Here is a 21540-nt window from a genome sequence, read left to right as displayed (position 1 = left end):
GAGCTAAAGATCATGAAGATGTACTATTGTGACTTAGCCATTAACCTCAGAGTAACCCAAACTATAAAACTTAAGAGCTATGAGGAGTTGGTGGAGGATCACATGAATTCTATAGAAGCCGTTTTTACTGAAGAAGTTTACCAAGTCATGCAGATTATTTAACTATCAACCTATTCAGATAGAAGGTCAGTTTCAAGTAATGAATCAAGAAAGTCGATGGAGATAATTTTTGTTGGACGTTTCATCAGATCAAGACCGAGGACCCTGAGTTGTTTTGGTTTTGGCTAGCAAGGAGAGTAAGGTGATGATTGTTCAAGTATATAAAATCCTCGATCGCTTACGTCATTCGCGCTTCGGTGGTGCCAGTAATGAGTACATAGGTTATCCTACCATGGCCCATGAAGTTACCCGATCTTTTTACCTATACCTAGGGTACCGCTTGTTAAACTTGTTTGCTTTCCTTACCATTAGTCACTAGCTAAGTGTTTGGCTATTTGGGTAGAGCCTACACTTTATAGTTGCCTGGACCGTCAAAACCTCTAAAAAGGTCCAATCACAGGTTTGCTTCTTATCCCATTACGTGTTGTGTGCATTTTAAAAATTTATGAATGATTAAATAAATAAGTGAACGAGTGATCAAGGTGTCGTATGAGACCTTGCCTATGGACGGAATTTTCTGCCCATATTGTGTTTGATGCGGGAACAACACATAGATGTAGTTCTCGGGTAGTGTCATTGTTTTAGGAAGGATTCACTTTAGTGAATTCAGGTACACTGTTCTTATTCGTGGAAGTACTGACTGCCATTTAGAGTTATGGTATGCCTTCGTATCCCATCCCCATTCCTAAGTACTTCCACTAGAGCGGTTTGTTTCTATCTAGAGTGAGATTGGCTATCTAGTTATCGAGCTCAATTAGGATGTTGTTGAGGAAGGAAGTTTTTGGAAGAAGACTAGTTGCCAATGGCCTACAATGGTATTCTACCAAGTGTTGGAGCATCGTTCGTATCAGTCTTGGGAGTTGAAGACCTTTTGGGAAAAGGTGAAGATGTGTATTCCATTATCTTGATCAGTAGGAAAAGAGAAGATGACAAGGATCAGAATATAGTGAACAATCAGATAGCTAGATAATTTGAAGTTATGCTTAAGGAATTGGAAGAGTTGTTGCTATCTAGAAGTAAGCTGTTCAATATTCTTGTTGAACCTGGATTCGCTGCCATAGCCTAGGGATTTCACCAAGTGGTACTTGCCGAGTTCTAGTAGTAGTCAAAAGATTATGAAGAGCATCTCAGATAGATCAGAAGTGTAAAGAATACTGTAAGTGAAATTATTCTTGGAATGGGTGAGTGTGTTTATTTGAGAGTAGCACCCCTGGTCCGAATCATGTTGGCGTGATTGATCATGCATGTTCTTGTTTGATTGTTGCACGGTTAATCAAGTTAACATTGACCAGACTGGAGATGTTACATTCACGTATGGCACATCACCTCATGTTCCAAATTTCATGTTGCTGCTATGGGGGAAAGCCAGATAGAAAAGGTTGAGAAGTGATAGTCTACAGATACAAAATTGTTAGAAAAAGTATGCTGACCGCAGTTGACAAGAGTTGTGCAGAGTAAAGAATTTGGTTATCTTGAAAGTGGCTGCTCAGAAATGAAAAGATTGGTTGGGCGAATCAAGGGATCGACCATGAGTTGATTTGATATGGGAAGATTAAGATAAGGTAAGAGCTAATATCCAGAACTCCTTTCAGAGACTGTTCAATAAAGAGTGTACAGCTACGTTTTCAGAATTCGGGGACGAATTTTTTTGAGGGGGGAAGAATGTAATAATCCTCAAGAGCAGATAGAATTTTGGTCGAGAAAATTCTTTAAGATCAGTTTGAAGATTGATCGATCAGAATTTAAATAAAAATCGACACGGTGAATTAGTCTCGACGGGGCTGTCTTTTGGTCGAAAAACCATCTCTTGATGGTTCTGGTCGAGTGTTAATTATTATTGTCGATTTTTATTCATGATGGGCGAGTTTATTCAGAGCAGGACGAGATTCGAATGATGAAAAATATTTAGTCGAAACAGTCCGAAAAATAACGACAAAACTCTGAAAGTTATTTCTGAACAGTCACATGCTTTGCACCTTCTAACCTACTTGCTTCCTCAGTAATTACGTCACATGACCTGCACCTACTTGCTTGCCTGCTTGCTCATTAGAAGTCACATGCTGGTCACAAGCTACTTGCTTCAGATGCTTGTAGCTTTCTTCATGGAAGCGAAATATTCAGCTGCTTGTGCTGCTTGGTGTGCTGAAGCATGTCACCAGCTGTCTAACGTCTTTTGTGGGAGTAAACCCTCATCTGAAGCAACTCCTTATGATATAAAATACCCTCTTCTCTCCTCTGGACGTCCTGTTACTGCAAGAAAAACCAGAGAAAAATTCAGAGAGAAAGAGAGAAATAAGAGAGAAAATCTGTGAGAAAAATTAGTTGAAAAATTCAGAAAAAAATCAGGGAAGAGAAGTGAGCTTGGACGACCCTTTCTTACCATCTTGTGACTTTAATCAGTGAGTATTTATGTGGTAAAGAGTTGGAGATTTGGTGTCCTGAAGTTGAGAATCACCCATCTTCTTCAGCCTTTGATATTAATCGGTAAAGATGTAAGTTGTTGTGTAGATCAGTTTTATGTGAGCATTTCTGTTGGATTGACTGCGGTTCAGCTTTGTTCTGATTGATTCCGACCTTTTCTTGATGTGGTACTGATCAGGTTTGCCGTGGCTTCATCTTAAAGTGGAATATCAGTTGGGTTCAGACAGTGTTTGATTTGAACCGGTAAACTGTTTTGCCTTTTGATCCAGATCAGTTTAGATTGTAACCAGCTGGCTGAGTTGTTGTTCTTCCTCTCTGGATTAATTTCTTAATCCCTTTTGTGGATTTATATTAGTTCAGTTCATGGTCCCCTAGCATCTAGACAACTTAGCTGAAATGATTTATGTTTGAACCGAACTGAAGCTGCCTTGAACTTGCCTTAGTAGTTGTCCTGAATCTTGAACTGTGGGGTTGAACCGGACTGATTAACCTTTGTTCCAACCGTTCTGTTATTGGTACAGATGGTCAAGGATAGTGTTCGGATCAGCCGGATCCTTGTGGTGGTTTTAAATCGAGAATATTCCAGAAGCTGAGTGTGATTAGCTTGAGCTCGAGTATAGTCTTCCTTAGCCAATCTCATGGAATCAAAGGTGAGTCTAGATAGATGATTGATGAGTAGTGAATGAATATTGATTGATGAGTAGTGAATGAATATTTATTGATTGAACGTACTGATTGTAGATGATTGATAGGCTTTGTCTCTTGATCAATATTGAATTGGTACTTAGTGTAAACACTTATTAAATATTTATGAATGATCATAGAGGTTTATTCCAAGCCTTAGTACTTGTTCTCAAGTACTAATACATATGTATAGTATTAAATATAATTAAGTATGGAAGTATTAATCATGTGAAGTCTTATTATAAACATGTCTTCCAAAATATTTCCGTATGAATGATGATTACCGTGAATTGGTCCAGCGATATGGAACAAGGTCACGAAGACACGATGATGGGGTCGTACCCTGGAGACCGTGTAACTGCATGCAGCGTTAGATGTTCAATTTTTGAATATCTGATGGCGACGATGGTGATGCTAACTCGCTAGACTCGTTTAGCCTTTGTGGTTTCTCGGGTCTGGTATATATATATATATTTATGATTATATGAATGATATGAGAGACGGGAATAGGAAGTGAGGTATATGATTAGATTCACAATGATGGAAGGATAGTCCTTATATATAAATATCCAGATATGAAATATATTTCCACTGCATACAAATGAAGTTGATTGCTTGAGATATTATTAATATATGTTGGGGTGCGGGACTAGGCTCACTGAGTAAACTAGTTATTCATGACTCATTTGTGATGCAGGTAACCAATAGGCGGGAAATCTTACTTTAGGACGGGATGGAACAGCATTAGCCAGCGGTAGTTTTATTATCCTTGCAAAGTCATTTTGATATATCTTATGTATAAGATTTATAGACCGAAAACCTCGAGGTTAATTTTATAACAAATTTTTTAAGATGCTTTTGAATGATATATAAAGAATGTTTTTAAAGTACGGGTTCCATATGATATTAGTCCTTGTCCGGACGAACTAACTATCGGGTATTGCTTTTTCGGGTTGAAAAGCCTAGAGTGATATCGGATAGGAGCGTTGGTGTTCTTTGGTTGTTGGTCTAAGGCGATCAGAAGTATTCTGAGAACCTCGGATCGACCATCGAGGAACATCAACCGTGTCATTTCCGGTCAACTACGATCGGGGGTGTCACAGTCGATGTCTGATAAAACTTCGTAGAGCTCTACTGTTCTTCGTCTCTGGGTGATGGTTCGAACAAGCCCTTGAGAATCTGAACAAAGCCAGATGTGTGTGTAGTTGCATGAAGCAGCATGAAGGAGTGCAATTCTGATGGCGAGGGCGTTGCCATGATGGCGGAGGAGACTCTATCTTGTGCTAGAGATCCGCGATCTAATTCCTGATGTTTGGTAAAAATCCAAGCCAATCCTAAAAACTTTGAATCCGATCTCAAGGCAGCATCAGTATTACAATAGATTGTAGAAAGTGAACATGATCCTTGTTCCGGTCTATAGGGACTGGTAGTGGCAACTTGGGGGCAATGTAAGCTGGGCTTGTTTCCATTCTTTGATGACTAAGATCGCTTTGAGGATAGTGTCTTGAGGAGTAGTGGTTCGAGATAATAATTTCAAGTTATAACAAATTTATAGAGTAAAATCCTTTATATATTAATGGAAAATTACCACAAATAGCACATTCATAGTACCCCTTTTCATGTTTATACTAACCATTTATATCCTCACTTTTAATGAAGGGTAAAAGACAATTACACCCTTAGGATTAACTAATCTAGACTTAGGGTTTAGAGTTGAGGGGTGGGATAGGGTTTTTGAAATGTGAAATTTAGGATTCTAATAAATATATAAATAAACACTTAAAAAATATATAAATATTTTTAAAAATAGTTTCAAACATAATTTTCGTTTTTCAAAAAGAAATTTGAAAAAAAAATAAAAAAACAATTTGAAAAAAAAAAGTTTCAATTTTTTTTTTAAAGTTAGAATTTGTAAAAGTATAATTCGAAAACATAAAAAAAAATTTACTTTTTTTTAATTTAATTTTATTTATTTTATTAGTTTTTAATTTTTTTTATTTAAATAATGATTTACTATTTATAATAACAAGGGCATAAGAGTCTTTTGCCACTTAATGAAGAAGATATTTTTGAAAATGTTTTTTTTTGTAGTGGTAAAAATGAAAAGTGGTACCATGAAAGTGGTAAACATGTAATTTCCCCTATATTAATCATGGAGTATTACAATATGTTTTCGTAGCCACGTGTTATCACGAGAATGATTCTTAGAATTATTAGAAAAATAAGTTGGTACATATAAACGTATAATATGCTTTTTATTAAACTAACTATCAAATAATTAATAGTGTACAAAAGAATATTTCTTCTTTCCTTAAATAAAAACTACAGAATTACCTAATATGGTTAACATATATATGACAATTAATGATTATATACATATTTGATAATAAAAAAAAATTTATAACCTCTCTCTTTTTTGTTTAATTTTATACTATTAAAAGAAATTAAATAATCACATTAAGCATATATAAAAAACAACAGATTTTTTTCTTATATGTTATATTTTGAATTTTTAAAAACGACTATAAATTACTAAAAATAGTAAAAGTCCCAAATTAAAATTTTTGTGATCAATGCTTTAAGTTTTTATTTGTTCAAACAAGATACAAATGATTATATATCATAGGGGTGGGCATTCGGATACACGTTCGGGTTTGTATCGGATATTTCAGTATAAAAGTATAGAACTCGTTTGGGTATTTCTATACTTCGAGTCGGGTTCGGGTATTTTATGTTCGGGTTCGGATATTTTGGGTCGGGTTCAGATATTTAAATTTTGAAGGAAAAATAATTAAATTATTCATTGTTTAAGTTTTTTGTATTTAAAATATATTAACTTAACTTTTTTTTTAATTTTTAAAAGATTAAACTATTAATAGGTTGGGAGATAAAACTTTAAAAATAGAAAGACACTAATTTACTTATTGTTTTGAAATTTTAGATGCAACTTTTGTTAATGCAAGAAACAAGAACTTGATATGTATTTTAAGTGAGTAGCAAATGATTTTGTTCATAATTATATGTATATTATCTAATTTTGAGCAATAATCATTAATATAAATATTTTGAATAAAATGAGAAAAAAATAGAAATATAGAGTTAAATATACTTGTGTTTGGTTATCTTCGGATATCCATTCGGGTTCGGATATTACCCATTCGGATTCAGATATTACCTTAACTGGTGAAATAAATAATTTGTTTTATTGTTCTAATTAGATAATTTTTAGACCGAGCTATGTGAATATATACTAGACAAACATTTATATTTTGAGTATACACTTATATTCTATAAGTACTTGATATATTAGATTTAAACACTAACCTGTTAATATAGTTTACCGGTAATTTTTTTTAAATTTTGATTCTTAGATATGTATATGGAGTGAAACTAATTTTTACAATGTCTAGTCTATTTTTTTAATCGACACCTATGTAATTCACTAAATTCATAAAAGAAGTTAAAAAAAAAAAACTTAACTCATATCAATGAAACAAAGACGAGTACAAAGCACAATTCTATAGGTGTAGAAAATAAAATCACTTAAGGAGAGTCCATAATAAACAAATCGAGAGCAGAAAACCTAATCCCCTTTCGTCTTTATACAATCGATGTTGCCTATTTGGTTTTGGTGATTTATGTCAGCCGTAAAAAATAATTTCCTTTTGTGCATATGAAGTCTTAAAAATAATTAAAATGTGATGTACTATGTTAACTTTTCAACAACGATGATATATTTAAGAGACCAACATTTGTATTCATCATTTTATAATCGATAAAGATTGTAGAATTGCAAAATATTTAAATTATTAATAAACAAACATTATTATAAGAATTCACTACGCAGATGCGTACTGATTATCATCTAGTGTATATATATAGTAGGTGAGAAAACGACAACAAAAGCTATGATAGTATTGTACTATATTTAGTTAAATAATTCGTTTCTCATTATGGCATTATGTATTTCTTTTCGATTTATTGCATATCAGACTTCAATAATCAACATTATCATGAGGCAGTTTCAAGACTCCTAAGAGTGTCCATCTAAGCACTTTGTGGGTCCCACCCAAATATTGGTTTGGTTTGGTCTTTTAATTCATGTCGTTTGGCTTGATAATTAATTTTGTATCGTATAAGTTTGGTTCTCTGCGTTTGGTTTTATGTTTAGGCCCTTGGGTTTATGAATTTGGTATCAGCCCCAAAAAGGAATGTAATGTTATGTAACCAAATTCTGCGTTTTATCTTTGAGTAGGTTAGGGTTTCTTTGTGATCGTTCTTTCTACACTTCAACCTAGCCATCTCCACTTACATCAGTCTGCAAACACAAAGATTTCTTACTCAACTCTTCACCTCTCCTAACGTTCAATGTATTCCTCTTAATTTCTCACCAATAAATGTCCCAATAACAATGTGACCTCTCCGTTTCCTTCCTTAAGACCTATAAATTGGAGAAGATTGAGAATGTGATGAATCTTGTCAATCAATCACTTTCAGTTAATCTTCTATATCAAGCATACAAAGATCCTCTGCTAACGCCTTCCTCCAATGCTGTGAAGAGGCAGATGATTAACTATATGCTTCAGGACGATGAAAAGCATCAGAAGGCACAAACTTTTTAAAAACCCAACAAGATTCTATTATTTACTCTTTAATATGTCTTATTTTTTCTTTATTTCTGATTATATTTTGCGGTGGTGGCTCTGACTTGCCGCAATTGACTCTTTGGTCACCATTCACCTCCGGTTACAGCCCTCCTATCGGCCCTTCCCGAGAACCATCACCGCGGTGGAGACAAAACCTGTTATGATTCCTTTTCAATAAAAAAAAGCTTTAGTCGATGAGCAGATCTGATCTGTTCAAGCTAATGTGAGCTCATGTTTTATCAGTTGATAATTACTAAGATTTTTTTTTAGTTGTTCGTTATAGATATATAATACGACGGTTTATAAAATAATAGCTCCATGTTCATTTTGTGTATATAGTTCCAGAAGATCAAAAGGAGAAAGACAAGCAACGAAATGATGATGGATGGATTACAAAGGAATAAGCTACTGTTGGGGCTGGATTTACATTTTCTCTCAAAGTTCATTAAGACAATAAATTATACTCATTTTGTTAGGAAACCCTAGACATTTTTCTTCTATAAATAAAGAGCTACCTCCTTATTAGAAATGATCTTCTCTTCTCCATTTTGGACTTAGAACACTTCTTACAAATGGTTTATGGATTCATAGATTTAACTTACACTAGAAACCATTCTTGTAATACAATCTTTGATCAATAAACTCTTTTTGATGTTCATTCTCATTTGATTCTTTCAAAATTTCTCCTAAACCTCAAGAATCTAATCATTATCTTTAGATTTTTTATTGTATGATTACAACAAACATCATCAGCACAAACACCATTTTTGGATCAAACAGTTGGCCCTAGAAGAAGGGGGACAAGGAGAACTATCTTCAAAGCATATCGAACTTGGGAGAATCCAGATCTCTCTCGCGGTTACTCGGTACTGATCGCTCTCTCGTGGTTACTCGTCACATATAGCTCTCGCGGTCACTCGTCTCGGAAAGCTCTCTCGCAGTTATTCGGCGCAGGTCGTTCTCTCGCAGTCGCTCGGATCGATCTCTCCTGGTCAATCGACTCGCGGTTACTCAGCTCGGATCGCTCTCTCGCGGTTACTCGGCACGGATCGCTCTCTCGTCATGGATAGCTCTCTCGCAGTTACTCGGCACAGATCGTTCTATCGCAGTCTCTCAGATCGATCTCTAGCGGTCGCTCGACTCGCTCTCTTGCGGTTACTCGAAACTGATCGCTCTCTTGCAGTTACTCGGCACAGATCGTTCTCTCGAAGTCGCTCGGATCGATCTCTCGCGGTCGCTCGACTCGCTCTCTTGCGGTTACTCGGCACAGATCGCTCTCTCGCGGTTACTCTTCTTGGATAGCTCTCTCACAGTTATTTGGCGCAGATCGTTCTCTTGCAGTCGCTCGGATCGATCTCTCGCGGTCACTCGACTCGCTCTCTTGCGGTTACTTGGCACATATCGCTCTCTCACAATTACTCGGCTCGGATCGCTCTCTCGCAGTCACTCGGATTGCTCGCAAGTCTCGAGCATGACGTGATACCGCGAAGACACATCCACCCGTGGCTATGTGATTGTGATGGTTCGTTCATGGCGGTACGTTCGTGAAGATGTCTATGGCGACTTGTCTTTGGCAGTTTGTCGATTGACGCTTCATCCATGACAACTTGCTCCGGTGGTTTAGAACACTGTCCTCACAGATCGTTCGCACAACCATCCCGGAGTAAGAAGTATGTTGATGACAGCTCACCCGAGACGGTCCGTCTATGACAATTCATTTATGGCAACCTAACCATAACGGCCCGTTCATGACAATCGTCTGCGACATGGGTATGTGCCTAGTTCATTGTCTCATAAACCCTATTCGTAAAATTCGCAGAGATCGATTTCGTCTCTCTCTCTCTACGAACCTGGGGGGCTTATTGTTGGGAGTGGATTTGCATCCTCCCTCAAAGCCCATTAAGACAATGAATTAGACCCGCTTTGTTAGGAAACCTTAAATATCTTTCTTATATAAATAAAGAGCTACCTCCTTATTAGAAAGGATCTTCTCTTCTCCATTTTGGACTTAGAACATTTCTTACAAATGGTTTATGGATTCTTAGATTTAATTTACACTAGAAACCATTCTTGTAATACAATATTGATCAATAAACTCTTTTTGATGTTCATTTCTCATTTGATTCTTTTAAAATTTCTCCTAAACTTCAAGAATCTAATCATTATCCTTAAATTCTTTATTGTATGATTCCAACAAACATCACCAGCACAAACACCGTTTTTGGATCAAACAGCTACCACAACCAACAGAGACCAAAGTCAGCCATGAAGGCGGTGTTCGTTGACGGGTGGGGTGGAACTATAGTGTTATTGCCAGGCAGTCATGGTACTGCTGTGGGTTCAGGCAAGAAATTAGATTAGAGCCAGCCAATAGTTTCATATTAATTTAGCACTATTACTTTTTTTTTACATATCAAATCCATTATAAGTTTATGTTTGATTTTTTTAAACGAGATGTGGTTTTAAAGAAGGTTATGTGTTATAATGGACAACAGATAAAATAAAGAGATATGATTGTATATATACTTTGAGATTCCTGCAAGGTTTGGTCTCGGTGTCTGCGGTTTCGTGTTTGGTCTCGGTGGTGTAGTATTCGGGTTCTCTTGCTGGGCCTTCTTTCGATTCTATCTAAACCGGTTCTAGGTTGAGTTCGTGCAAGGTTTGGTTCCTGCGTGAAGCTCTTGGAGCTTATTTGCATCCAGCCTCTGGTACGTCACATTTAGTTCATTTTTGTTACTTGATTATGTGTGCATTTTTTTAAAACATCTCCCAACTCTGGAACGTATGTCGTAGTGTGTTTGTTTGCGCGGAAAGTCAACTCCATTAAAAAAAAATTGATAGCGTGTGTGGAGCCAAAAGTCATCATTGCAAGTAATTTGCAACCCACATTAATTCTAAATTAGTTGGATGTCCTCATTTGTTTTCCTTATCATTTTTAATATATAACAACATCACACCAGCTTACATACCAACCAAATGTCTGACTGCAGGTTGGCTATTTGGCGCAGCGTATCAACGGTAACTCAGCTCAAATCTAAAGATTTAGGTTAAATCTTTAGAGACCTGACTTCTTGAATCGAAGAACTTAATCAAATTCGATACAAGGCTCTCGTATTGACGACATAATCGAATCAATGCAAGGCTTTAGAGAAACTCTAGTTTATTATCTTTCAAAAACTACTTATCAAAGCCAACTTACAATCCCTTATATAGGATCCTAGAGACGGTTTATAATAACCTAACTCTGTTAAAAATAGAAAATCTAATAAAAGGAATTCATAACTAGAAAAGGAAATCTTCTAAAAACCGAAATAGAAAAACAGTTGCTTGGTGGTGAAGGTATCATGATGCTGCATCAGGTCCCCCGGGGTGAGAAAGATTCGACCTCGAATCAGGAACCGGATCTGGTGGAGCATAGCGAGAGAGATAACGAACATTGAATACATCCGAGGTAGTGATATGAGCTGGAAGTTGCAGACGATATACATTATCATTAATACGCTCCAGGACTGTGAGAGGACCTATTTTCTTTGCCTTGAGTTTGTTATAAGCATGAGCTGGCATACGGTCCTTAGTGAGAAACGCCCAAACTTGATCACCAACTTCAAATAGGACACGGCGACGATGAGAATCAGACGCTGCTTTGTACTTTGACGAGGAGGACTGAAGATTGGTGATAACCTGCGCATGAACTTGATGAATATTGTCGACAAAATCAGCAGCGACTCCATGAAGACGGGTATGGTCTGGAAGAGTAGTTAAATCCAAAGGATCACGAGGAAGAAGACCATAAACGACCTGAAATGGACTGAAACCTGAACTTCGATTGAGTGCATGATTATGAGCAAACTCTGCTTGAGGAAGTTTTGAATCCCACGATTTAATGGAATCACCAACAAGACATCGTAGCAAGTTACCCAACGATCTATTGGTCACCTCTGTTTGACCGTCCGTTTGGGGATGATAAGCCGAACTCATGTCGAGACAAGATCTTACTTTTTTTTTTTCAAAAAAAAAAAAGAGATGGTGCCGAGAAGCTTCCAAAGAGATCGCCAGAAGTGACCCAAGAAGCGTGAATCACGGTCTGAGACAATAGAAGTAGGCAACCCATGAAGTCTATTGAGTGTCGCAACTTGAACTGCATCCGTCGTTTTTTTACAGGGAACAAAGTGCACCATTTTTGAGAATCGATCCACGACAACAAAGATTGAATCAAACCCTTTTTGTGTACGAGGAAGACCCATGACGAAATCCATACTGATGTCAGTCCACGGTTGCGTTGGTATAGGTAACGGCATGTAGAGACCAGCGTTTGTAGCATGTCCTTTCGATGTTTGACAGGTCGTGCATCTCTCCACAAAACGCTCAACATCGCGTCTTAGAGCCGGCCAGAAATATGACGCAGAGATCAAATGCAATGTTCTGTCGCGTCCTATATGACCCTCATTATGTGTTTCAGCGATTAGTTGAAGACGGAGGCTACAATCCGGAACGCAGAGACGGTCGCCACGAAAAAGAAACCCATCATGAAGAGTGAAATCGCGTGATACGCCATTCTGAACATCAAGAAGAATCCGACCAAAATATTCATCAGACTCGTATAAGTAAGAAAAAGCTGCAAAGCCGGGAACTGAAACATGAAGAACACCCAGCAAAGAACGACGTCGGCTTAGTGCGTCAGCCACTCGATTGGAGATACCCGACGTGTGTTTGATAACAAAAGTAAACTGTTGTAAATAAGACACCCACGAGGCATGACGAGCCGAGACGAGACCTTATCTTGACTACTCAAGTGTTTTAACGCATCGTGATCTGTATAGAGAACGAATTCTTTATGAAAAAGATAATGTCTCCAGTGCTTGATTGCTTGAACCACGGCACAAAACTCCACATCATAAGTACTATAACGTAAACGAGCTCCTGCCAGTTTTTCACTGAAGAAGGCGATAGGCCGGTTTCGCTGACTCAATACAGCACTGATTCCCAACTTAGAAGCATCACAATGGAGTTCAAAGACCTGGGTAAAATCAGGTAGAGCAAGTATAGGAGCTGAAATCAACTTTGATTTGATAATCTCAAACGCGGTGGCTGCGGCGGGAGTCCATGCGAAGACACCATCCCGTCGAATACAATCCGTGAGAGGCGCCATTAAGCTGCTAAACTGTGGCACAAATCTTCGATAAAAAGATGCTAGACCATGGAAGCTTCGTGTCTCAGACAATGTAGATGGAGTTGGCCACGTTTTAATTGCATCCACTTTACTAGGATCCACAGCGAGTCCTTCTGCGGAAACAATGTAGCCGAGAAAGTGGACTTTAGGAGAGCCGAACTCACACTTCTTCATCGTCGCATAGAATTGATCACGACGAAGGATAAGAAGGACTGCTTCCAAGTGTTCTAGATGCTCGGCTAATGACTTACTGAATATCAGAATATCATCAAAGTAAACCACCACAAATTTACCAATAAACGGCCGAAGAGACTGATTCAAAACCCGCATGAAGGTACTAGGGGCATTGGAAAGCCCGAAAGGCATAACAAGCCATTCAAACAGCCCTTCTCTGGTTTTGAATGCTGTCTTCCACTCATCACCCGGTTGAATACGGATTTGATGGTATCCACTGCGAAGTTCGAGTTTAGAAAAGGTTGTTGCAGCACCAATTTGGTCTAATAGATCATCAAGACGTGGTATTGGAAATCGATAGCGGACTGTAATCTTATTGATAGCACGGCTATCGACACACATTCTCCATGATCCATCTTTTTTGGTATGAGCAAAGCTGGAACTGCACACGGACTCAAACTCTCGCGCAAGTATCCTTTCGTGATGAGATCCTCAACTTGTCGTCGTAGTTCTTCATGCTCACTTGGACTCATACGGTAATGAGCTCGATTAGGTAGGATAGCATCTGGAACTAGATCAATACGGTGTTGAATATCTCTTAGAGGAGGAAGGCCAGTTGGTAACTCGTCGGGGAAGACGTCCTGAAACTTGGTCAACAGACCTTTAAAGCTATCCGGAATTTGTGGTAAAGATGTGTTGACTGGTGAGTTCAGCAGGATCAGAACACGTCCCTCTTCTCGCATCTCTTGCTCAAAAGGTTTGCGTTGGAGAATAAGGACTGGTGAGGACAGTAAACTCTGCTTCTCAGGTAAAGAGGGTTGCAGTGTGAAGTTTTTATCGTTGAAACGGAAGCTATAGGTATTGTGATAACCATCGTGTTTTACTCGATGATCAAATAGCCAAGGGCGTCCTAAGAGAAGATGACAAGCGTCCATCGGTGCTACATCACAATAAATTTGATCCTGGAATGTGCCACCAACTGAATATGATATGAGAGCACGTCGAGTAATGGTCAAGTCTGTCTTCTTGTCTAGCCATGCGAGTTTATATGGATATGGATGAAGTTCTGTTGTCAGATTGAGTTTGTTGACAACGTCCTCTGCCACTACGTTTTCACTACTTCCCGAGTCAATAATAAATTTGCAAACCTTGCCGGCAATAGTACACTTCGAGTGGAACAGGTTATGGCGTTGTGGATTGTCATCAATATGGCGTGGAGCAAGGCAAACACGTCGCATCATCAAACAAGGACCAGTATCTGCGATCAGGTCCTCTGTTTCTTCTAGATTTTCTGCAATTTCCTCATCATAAATAACCTCTACGTCCTTGCCAGCGGCATCAAGAAGAAGTCCCCTGCGATTTCTTTTCGGACAATTGGCTTGTCGATGACCAATCTCTCCGCAAGCGAAACATCGTAGTGAAGATGGTCGAGTTGTTGTCTTATCCGTTAAAGGCACGAGGGCAGTTTCAGTTTGTTGAGGAAGCGAATCATCGGCTAAATTTGTAGACTGCTGTTGCTGAACAGGTCGGGTAGTACGAGACGCAGACCAAGAGTAATTGCTTTTAGTTTGAGATTCAATGGTGAGTGCCTGTTGGTGAGCTTCTGATAAGGTCAGTGGATTAAACAAGTTGATAGTGTGCTGGATCTGTTGACGCAGGCCGGCAGTGAATCGAGCAGCCAACTGTCGTTCTGAATCTTGAATATCAACTCTTGTAAGCAGCAAAAAAAATTCTTGGGAATATTCAGCAACTGAACGAGTTCCTTGACGAATATGATGTAGTCGTTGGAACATTAGCTGATCATAGTTGTAAGGCAAGAATGTCTTTTTAAGTTTTGATTTAAGCTTATCCCATGACATGATCTTGGGTTTTCCAAGACGGGCTCGTGTAGTTTTTAGTTGTATCCACCATGCTGCTGCTCTGTTGCGGAATCGCATTGTTAACAACGGAACACAACGTTCCATTGGTGCTCTCTTGAATTCAAGAATTTCTTCAACTGTGACTATCCAATCGAGAAGTTCTTCGGCGGATGAGTTGCCATGGAACTCTGGAATCTCTGTTTTGAATCCTGTTTCCCATGGAACAACAGCTGCTGCACCGCGAATGTTATCTTGACCGAGTACACGGTCGTTGAGAGGAGTGAAGGGGTTCACATGTTCTGCTGCTGCGGCGGCAAATAGGTTTGCTTCGTCATCGTCTTCTGCATCGTTGTTGCTCGCACGTTCAACATTATCGCGAACTGGTGGTTGTTGTTGAACATTAAGGTTGTGGAGGGCGGCGGCGATAGTTTGCATCTGAGCCTGAAGCTCAGCGATTGCATCACGGGTGATTTCTGCTTCGGTTCGAACAGGTGCTCGTCGAGGTCTTGCCATGGTGAATGGAAAAAATTTTCGAGGAGCGTAGCAAAGCTCTGATACCAACCTGGCGCAGCGTATCAACGGTAACTCAGCTCAAATCTAAAGATTTAGGTTAAATCTTTAGAGACCTGACTTCTTGAATCGAAGAACTTAATCAAATTCGATACAAGGCTCTCGTATTGACGACAGAATCGAATCAATGCAAGGCTTTAGAGAAACTCTAGTTTATTATCTTTCAAAAACTACTTATCAAAGCCAACTTACAATCCCTTATATAGGATCCTAGAGACGGTTTATAATAACCAAACTCTGTTAAAAATAGAAAATCTAATAAAAGGAATTCATAACTAGAAAAGGAAATCCTCTAAAAACCGAAATAGAAAAACAGTTGCTTGGTGGTGAAGGTATCATGATGCTGCATCACTATTACTCAATGTAAGCTCCTAAACACACTCCTACTTTGACCATGAAAGCCTGTCCAGCTAGAGTTCAACGAGTAAGAGGCTTCAAACTGGAGATTTTGGAATAAGTTTGATCTAAATAGCGTCCTTAACTTCGTGGCACACTACTCGCCGCAGGTCTTGTGAAGGTGGCATAGGTTGCTACTAAAATTCTTCCAAATATGGAGGTGTTCAGTTAATAGAGTCATCACACTGGTTGAATTCTCCGCCACAAATTCGTTTTCTTACTTTTTTTACATTGCATTAGCTCCCAGCTTTGTTTCGATTGTCACTGTTGCATTGCATAGCTATTGAAATTTTAAAAGAATTTCAAGACCTGGGACTAAAGTAATAAAAGAGAGGAACGTAAACTCTAAAACAGACACGAATTTCAGTGCATATTCTGTTTCAAGATAGTTTGAGGAGAAATGTAAGTTTCGAGAAATTTTAATTTAAATTTCAGTTCTCTTTTGTTCATTAGTTAGGTCCTTTGACAAATCCTCTTCACTACCATTTACGTTACATCATTTAAGAAATAACTAAATTTTGAATTCCGTTTTGAAATTGCAAGATTTATTTTCTTTTAAATATTCTACTAAAAAAATTATCAATTATAAATTATGTGTTTTAATTTTTTATAGTCTAATATAGGATTTGAGAATAATATCCACATTCAAAACTGATCCGAAATCGATCCAAAAATCAGGATATCGAATGTGATAGGATCCAGCCTAAATATCCGAACGGGTCCATTTTTCAAAACTCAAAAATTGATACGAATCCAACCCGTACCGGGAATTGAATGGATATTTGTACATAACCGAACATATATATATATATGTGTTATAATTATACTTAATAATATTAATACCTAATATTAAAATTATAAATCAAATATATTATTTATTTGATAGACCATATATTTTACCCATTTTTAATCATGTTCTATAAGTGTTTTAAAGTGTTTTAAGATACAATTATTATGTTTTGGAGTCTATTTAGAGTATTTACAGGTTCAGGGACGTTTAAGAGAAATATGGTGATTTTGGAGTCTTTTAGAGCCTTTGGAGGTGCAAAGTTGCACAGACGCGTCAGATGTTTAGCTATGGATGGAGACCTTCCGACCGTTAGATTGAGCCCATACTTTGACACAAGATAGATATTTGAGTTAGATTTCCAATGCCACCGGTCTCAGGTCAATCAGCATCCTATAGCAGAAGTTATGCCCGTTTTACTAAAGCGTGGTCAGTCTGTCTCGCGAGAGGAAGCTGCCGAGAAGAGGAAGCCGCGTCGATCGATGCAGCACTCTGCACGTCGATCGATGGAGATTCCAGATCGTGGGCCTTGTATATTTTAAGCCCAGAAGTAACCACAAAATTACCAGAATGCCCTTGGACGACCAGAAACCCTATTTATGTTATTTTAAGCCATTGTTAACGGCTACGCTTTCTACGCTTTCTACACACTTTCATTTCCATTGTTTCTCTGAGGAGAGAAAGGAGGAAATCCTATCAGAGTCCTCCTGGAACTCCATTGGTTTTATTGATCTGTTTCATTTGGGTTTATATCTATTTATCTATGATTTATATTTTAATTTCTGAGTAGATCCACCTGTTAGGTTTAGGGTTCAGATAGGTTTGTGGGATTAGCCCCAAACTATAGATCTGCTTTGTTGTGATATTCATGATATATCTATACTTATTGCTTGTTCTAGAGTAATTAACTAGAATATTGATCATAGGATTGCATACACAAGCATCCTTTATATCCCATCTTGACATCTATCTATCATATTAGGATTGCTAGAGAGGGCTAACCGCCAATTTAGTATCTTAATAGGGCATTTCATACTCGCGCATAGGCCTGGCTAGAACCCGTCGATCGATGTCCTCAACTGACTATCGGTCGACGTAGGCAAAGGTGTATCGGTCGATGTCCCAATAGGACCATCGATCGACACTCTTTCGTGTCAACATACTAACCGTTGAGACACGAGATCTAGCTTGTTAACCAGTGAAACATGCGATAGCTGATCACTGAGTTAAGCGGTTGAGCTCTAACATATCATGCATGCAACAAATAGGTACCTATAGGAATTATAATCTCAAACACCTGAATATAGAAACCCTAGATCTATCAACCATCCTTCCATCAAACAACCCTTGCCAAGATGAACAATTATCTTGTTCATCTTGTTTACTGCTTTCTAGTTTACTATATTTATTTTACTGCTTTAAAACCTATTAGCCTAGCTTAATCATATAACTATTAGATCCAATCGGTTCCCTAGCTCATTGTGGATTCGAACCCTAAGTACTATAACTCGACCTCTTTTTATGAGAGTAACACTCTTTAGGGTAATTTGAGTGATATCAAATTTGGCGCCGTTGCCGGGGAGTTTTGATCGCCTTTAGATCTTGTTTAGTTAGATTTAGTCTAGGTTTTGTTGCTGTTCGAAAAACTCATAAAATTTTCATAGAAATCGACGATGACTAGCTAGCATCGATCGACAGAGCATCAAGAGTATCGATCGCCACTTAACTGTGTTGGTCAATATTCACATCAAAGTTAGGTATATTATTCTTCCTTGTTAAATATTGTCCTTATGATTTATTCTCCCACCAATCTTAGGCTGAATAACATTGGTCACAATGTTATTTAAGTCTGGGGGAGGTTATATTAATATTAGGTTTTAGTTAGATGTTTAGAATAGGGACCCAAGTAAACGATTGCCATGATATCGACCGACGAGATCAAGTCGATATCGATCGACATTGCTACATCTTCCACGACCGATTACAACACGTTTACATCGATCGACATCCATTTCGGTCAGGTATATCATTCTAACTTGTTAAATTGAGTACTTAGGATTTATCTACCGACTGGATATACACTGGTCACAGCGTTATCTAAGTCTGGGGGAGGTTCTACTGATACTGTGTTTTAGTTATGGAAAAAAGAAAAATAGATCCGAGTAGACGATTGCTCAGCGCATCGACCGGTGACACCAGCTCGATATCGATCGACAGCGCTTCATATCCAACAATCGATTGTCTCTTCATTGTGTCGAATGATTGCTCTAGCCATCGACCGATGAGACTATGTCACTATCGATCGACAACACTTCATCAGCAACGATCGATTGTCACTTCATTGTATCGATCGATACTGAGCAGGTTATCGTTCTTACTTGTTAAATTTTGTACTTCTGCTTTATGATTTTCACCTTACCACCGACTGTGTTACACTGGGGACAGTGTAATTTAAGTCTGGGGGGATTACTAATGTTTATCTACCTTTATGAGTCTTATTTAAAATATTTTCAAATCTGTTTTTATTGAATCAAGAAGGGGATAATGAACTTATTAGATTCATGCTTGTTATCTAACCACTCTTTAGCACCATTCTAGACTTACTGATTGCAGATAGTACTAAAGATACTAAAGTGGATCAACCTGTCAACTATGTTCACACTTGCTAAGATTGTTTGAAGGAACCGAAGCTGACCTCCAACCTAATTTGAATTAACTGCTTGTCTTGGGGCTTGGTATACACTGGATCGGATTCCTCCTTCAGGTCTGAAAGGTAAAAGTCTGAGTGATTTTGGTTTCCTTATCTCCTCCCTTTGGCATCTTAATAAAATAAAATAAAAGTTTGAGATGATTTCTTGCGGTTTAGAGGGGTAGGTACATTACCGATGACCCCATTATTGTACTCTAATAGAATGATCACACATTGTTGGAAGCGAGGGGTAGGTACATTACCGATAACCCCACTATTCGCCTACACTTTGTCAAGAAAAGAAAAAGAAAAAAAAATAAAAAAATCGAAAAGAAGGTGAATAAGATGGACTGCATCAGCATCTTTGTTCATTGGAATTGAGATAAAAAAGATTCGGAGAAGGGAGATATAGAGTAAAAGAAACCAGAACAAGACTAACTGTTTACTCAGATACCTGTTGGGGTAAGAGTCCATGTGTCTTGTGATCGATACTCCCAAGGTAAAGCATACACATTTATTTATGTTAAGAAATGAGGTTGGTAGAGGGGAATCTCATACATGATTTGCTAAGATGTTGGCTAGGTGAATTTGGTTGCTAAGCTAGGATATTGTATAATGTGCTTATGTGATTAGGACTTCTTAGATGTGGATTGCAATATTGTAGAGGTGATGATTCTAAGTTTTAAATCAGGTGAGTCCCTGCTGTTTTCAAAACCTCTTTCAGAGAGACTGCCCGTCTGTTTTGCTTGAGGACAAACAAAAGGGTAAGTATGAGGGAGTTGATAGACCATATATTTTACCCATTTTTAATCATGGTCTATAAGTGTTTTAAAGTGTTTTAAGATAAAATTATTATGTTTTGGAGTCTATTTATAGTATTTACAGGTTCAGGAACGTTTAAGAGAAATATGGTGATTTTGGAGTCTTTTGGAGCCTTTGGAGGTGCAGAGTTGCACAGACGCATCAGATGTTTAGCTATGGATGGAGACCTTCCGACCGTACGCTTGAGCCCATATTTTGATATAAGATAGAGCTTTGAGTTAGCTTTCCAATGCCACCGGTCTCAGGTCAATCAGCGTCCTGTAGCAGAGGTTATGCCCGTTTTACTGAAGAGTGGTCAGTCTGCCTCGCGAGAGGAAGCTGCCGAGAAGAGGAAGCCGCGTCGATCGATGCAGCACTCTGCACGTTGATCGATGGAGATCCCAGATCTTGGGCCTTGTATATTTTAAGCCCGGAAGTAACTACAAATTACCAGAATGCCCTTGGACGACCAGAAATCCTATTTATGTTATTTCTAAGCCATTGTTGACGGCTACGCTTCATACGCTTTCTACACACTTTCATTTCCATTGTTTCTATGAGGAGAGAAAGGAGGAACTCCTATCAGAGTCCTCCTGGAACTCCATTGGTTTTATTGATCTGTTTCATTTCGGTTTATATCTATTCATCTATGATTTTTGTTTTCATTTCTGAGTAGATCCACCTGTTAGGTTTAGGGTTCAGATAGGTTTGTAGGATTAGCCCCGAACTATAGATCTGCCTTGTTGTGATATTCATGATAGATCTATACTTATTGCTTGTTCTAGAGTAATTAACTAGAATATTGATCATAGGATTGCATACACAAGCATCCTTGTTATCCCATCCTGACATCTATCTATCATATTAGGATTGCCAGAGAGGGCTAACCGCCAATTTAGTATCTTAATAGGGCATTTCATACTCGCGCATAGGTCTGGCTAGAACCCGTCGATCGATGTCCTCAACTGACTATCGGTCGACATAGGCAAAGGTGTATCGGTCGATGTCCCAATAGGACCATCGATCGACACTCTTTCGTGTCAACATACTAACCGTTAAGACACGAGATCTAGCTTGTTAACCAGTGAAACATGCGACAGCTGATCACTGAGTTAAGCGGGTGAGCTCTAACATATCATGCATGCAACAAATAGGTACCTATAGGAATTATAATCTCAAACACC

General features: G+C 38.3%; 1 protein-coding gene and 1 long non-coding RNA gene across 2 annotated transcripts; one reads left to right on the top strand and one right to left on the bottom strand.

Annotated features, from left to right (window-relative positions):
• The first annotated feature begins 6201 nt into the window (after positions 1–6201).
• Positions 6202–8760, top strand: LOC117134234. Its single transcript, XR_004458436.1, has 2 exons — positions 6202–8133; positions 8250–8760. It is a non-coding gene; the product is annotated as an uncharacterized LOC117134234 (long non-coding RNA).
• A 1548-nt stretch (positions 8761–10308) lies between these two features.
• LOC117134233 lies at positions 10309–17759 on the bottom strand. Its single transcript, XM_033292335.1, has one exon. It carries the CDS (start codon positions 15624–15626, stop codon positions 13578–13580), a length of 2049 nt encoding a protein of 682 aa, XP_033148226.1. The 5' UTR covers positions 15627–17759; the 3' UTR covers positions 10309–13577.
• Positions 17760–21540: the final 3781 nt, after the last annotated feature.

The sequence above is a fragment of the Brassica rapa genome, chromosome A05 (genome assembly GCF_000309985.2).
Source record: "Brassica rapa cultivar Chiifu-401-42 chromosome A05, CAAS_Brap_v3.01, whole genome shotgun sequence".
In the NCBI taxonomy this organism is placed as follows: Eukaryota; Viridiplantae; Streptophyta; class Magnoliopsida; order Brassicales; family Brassicaceae; genus Brassica; species Brassica rapa.
Note: the sequence above shows the minus strand (reverse complement) of the source record. Positions and strands in the feature narration are given on the sequence as shown.

Bases quoted from the DNA above. Each gene is read 5' to 3' on its own strand.
- LOC117134233 (XM_033292335.1), bottom strand. From the start codon at position 15,626: ATGGCAAGACCTCGACGAGCACCTGTTCGAACCGAAGCAGAAATCACC.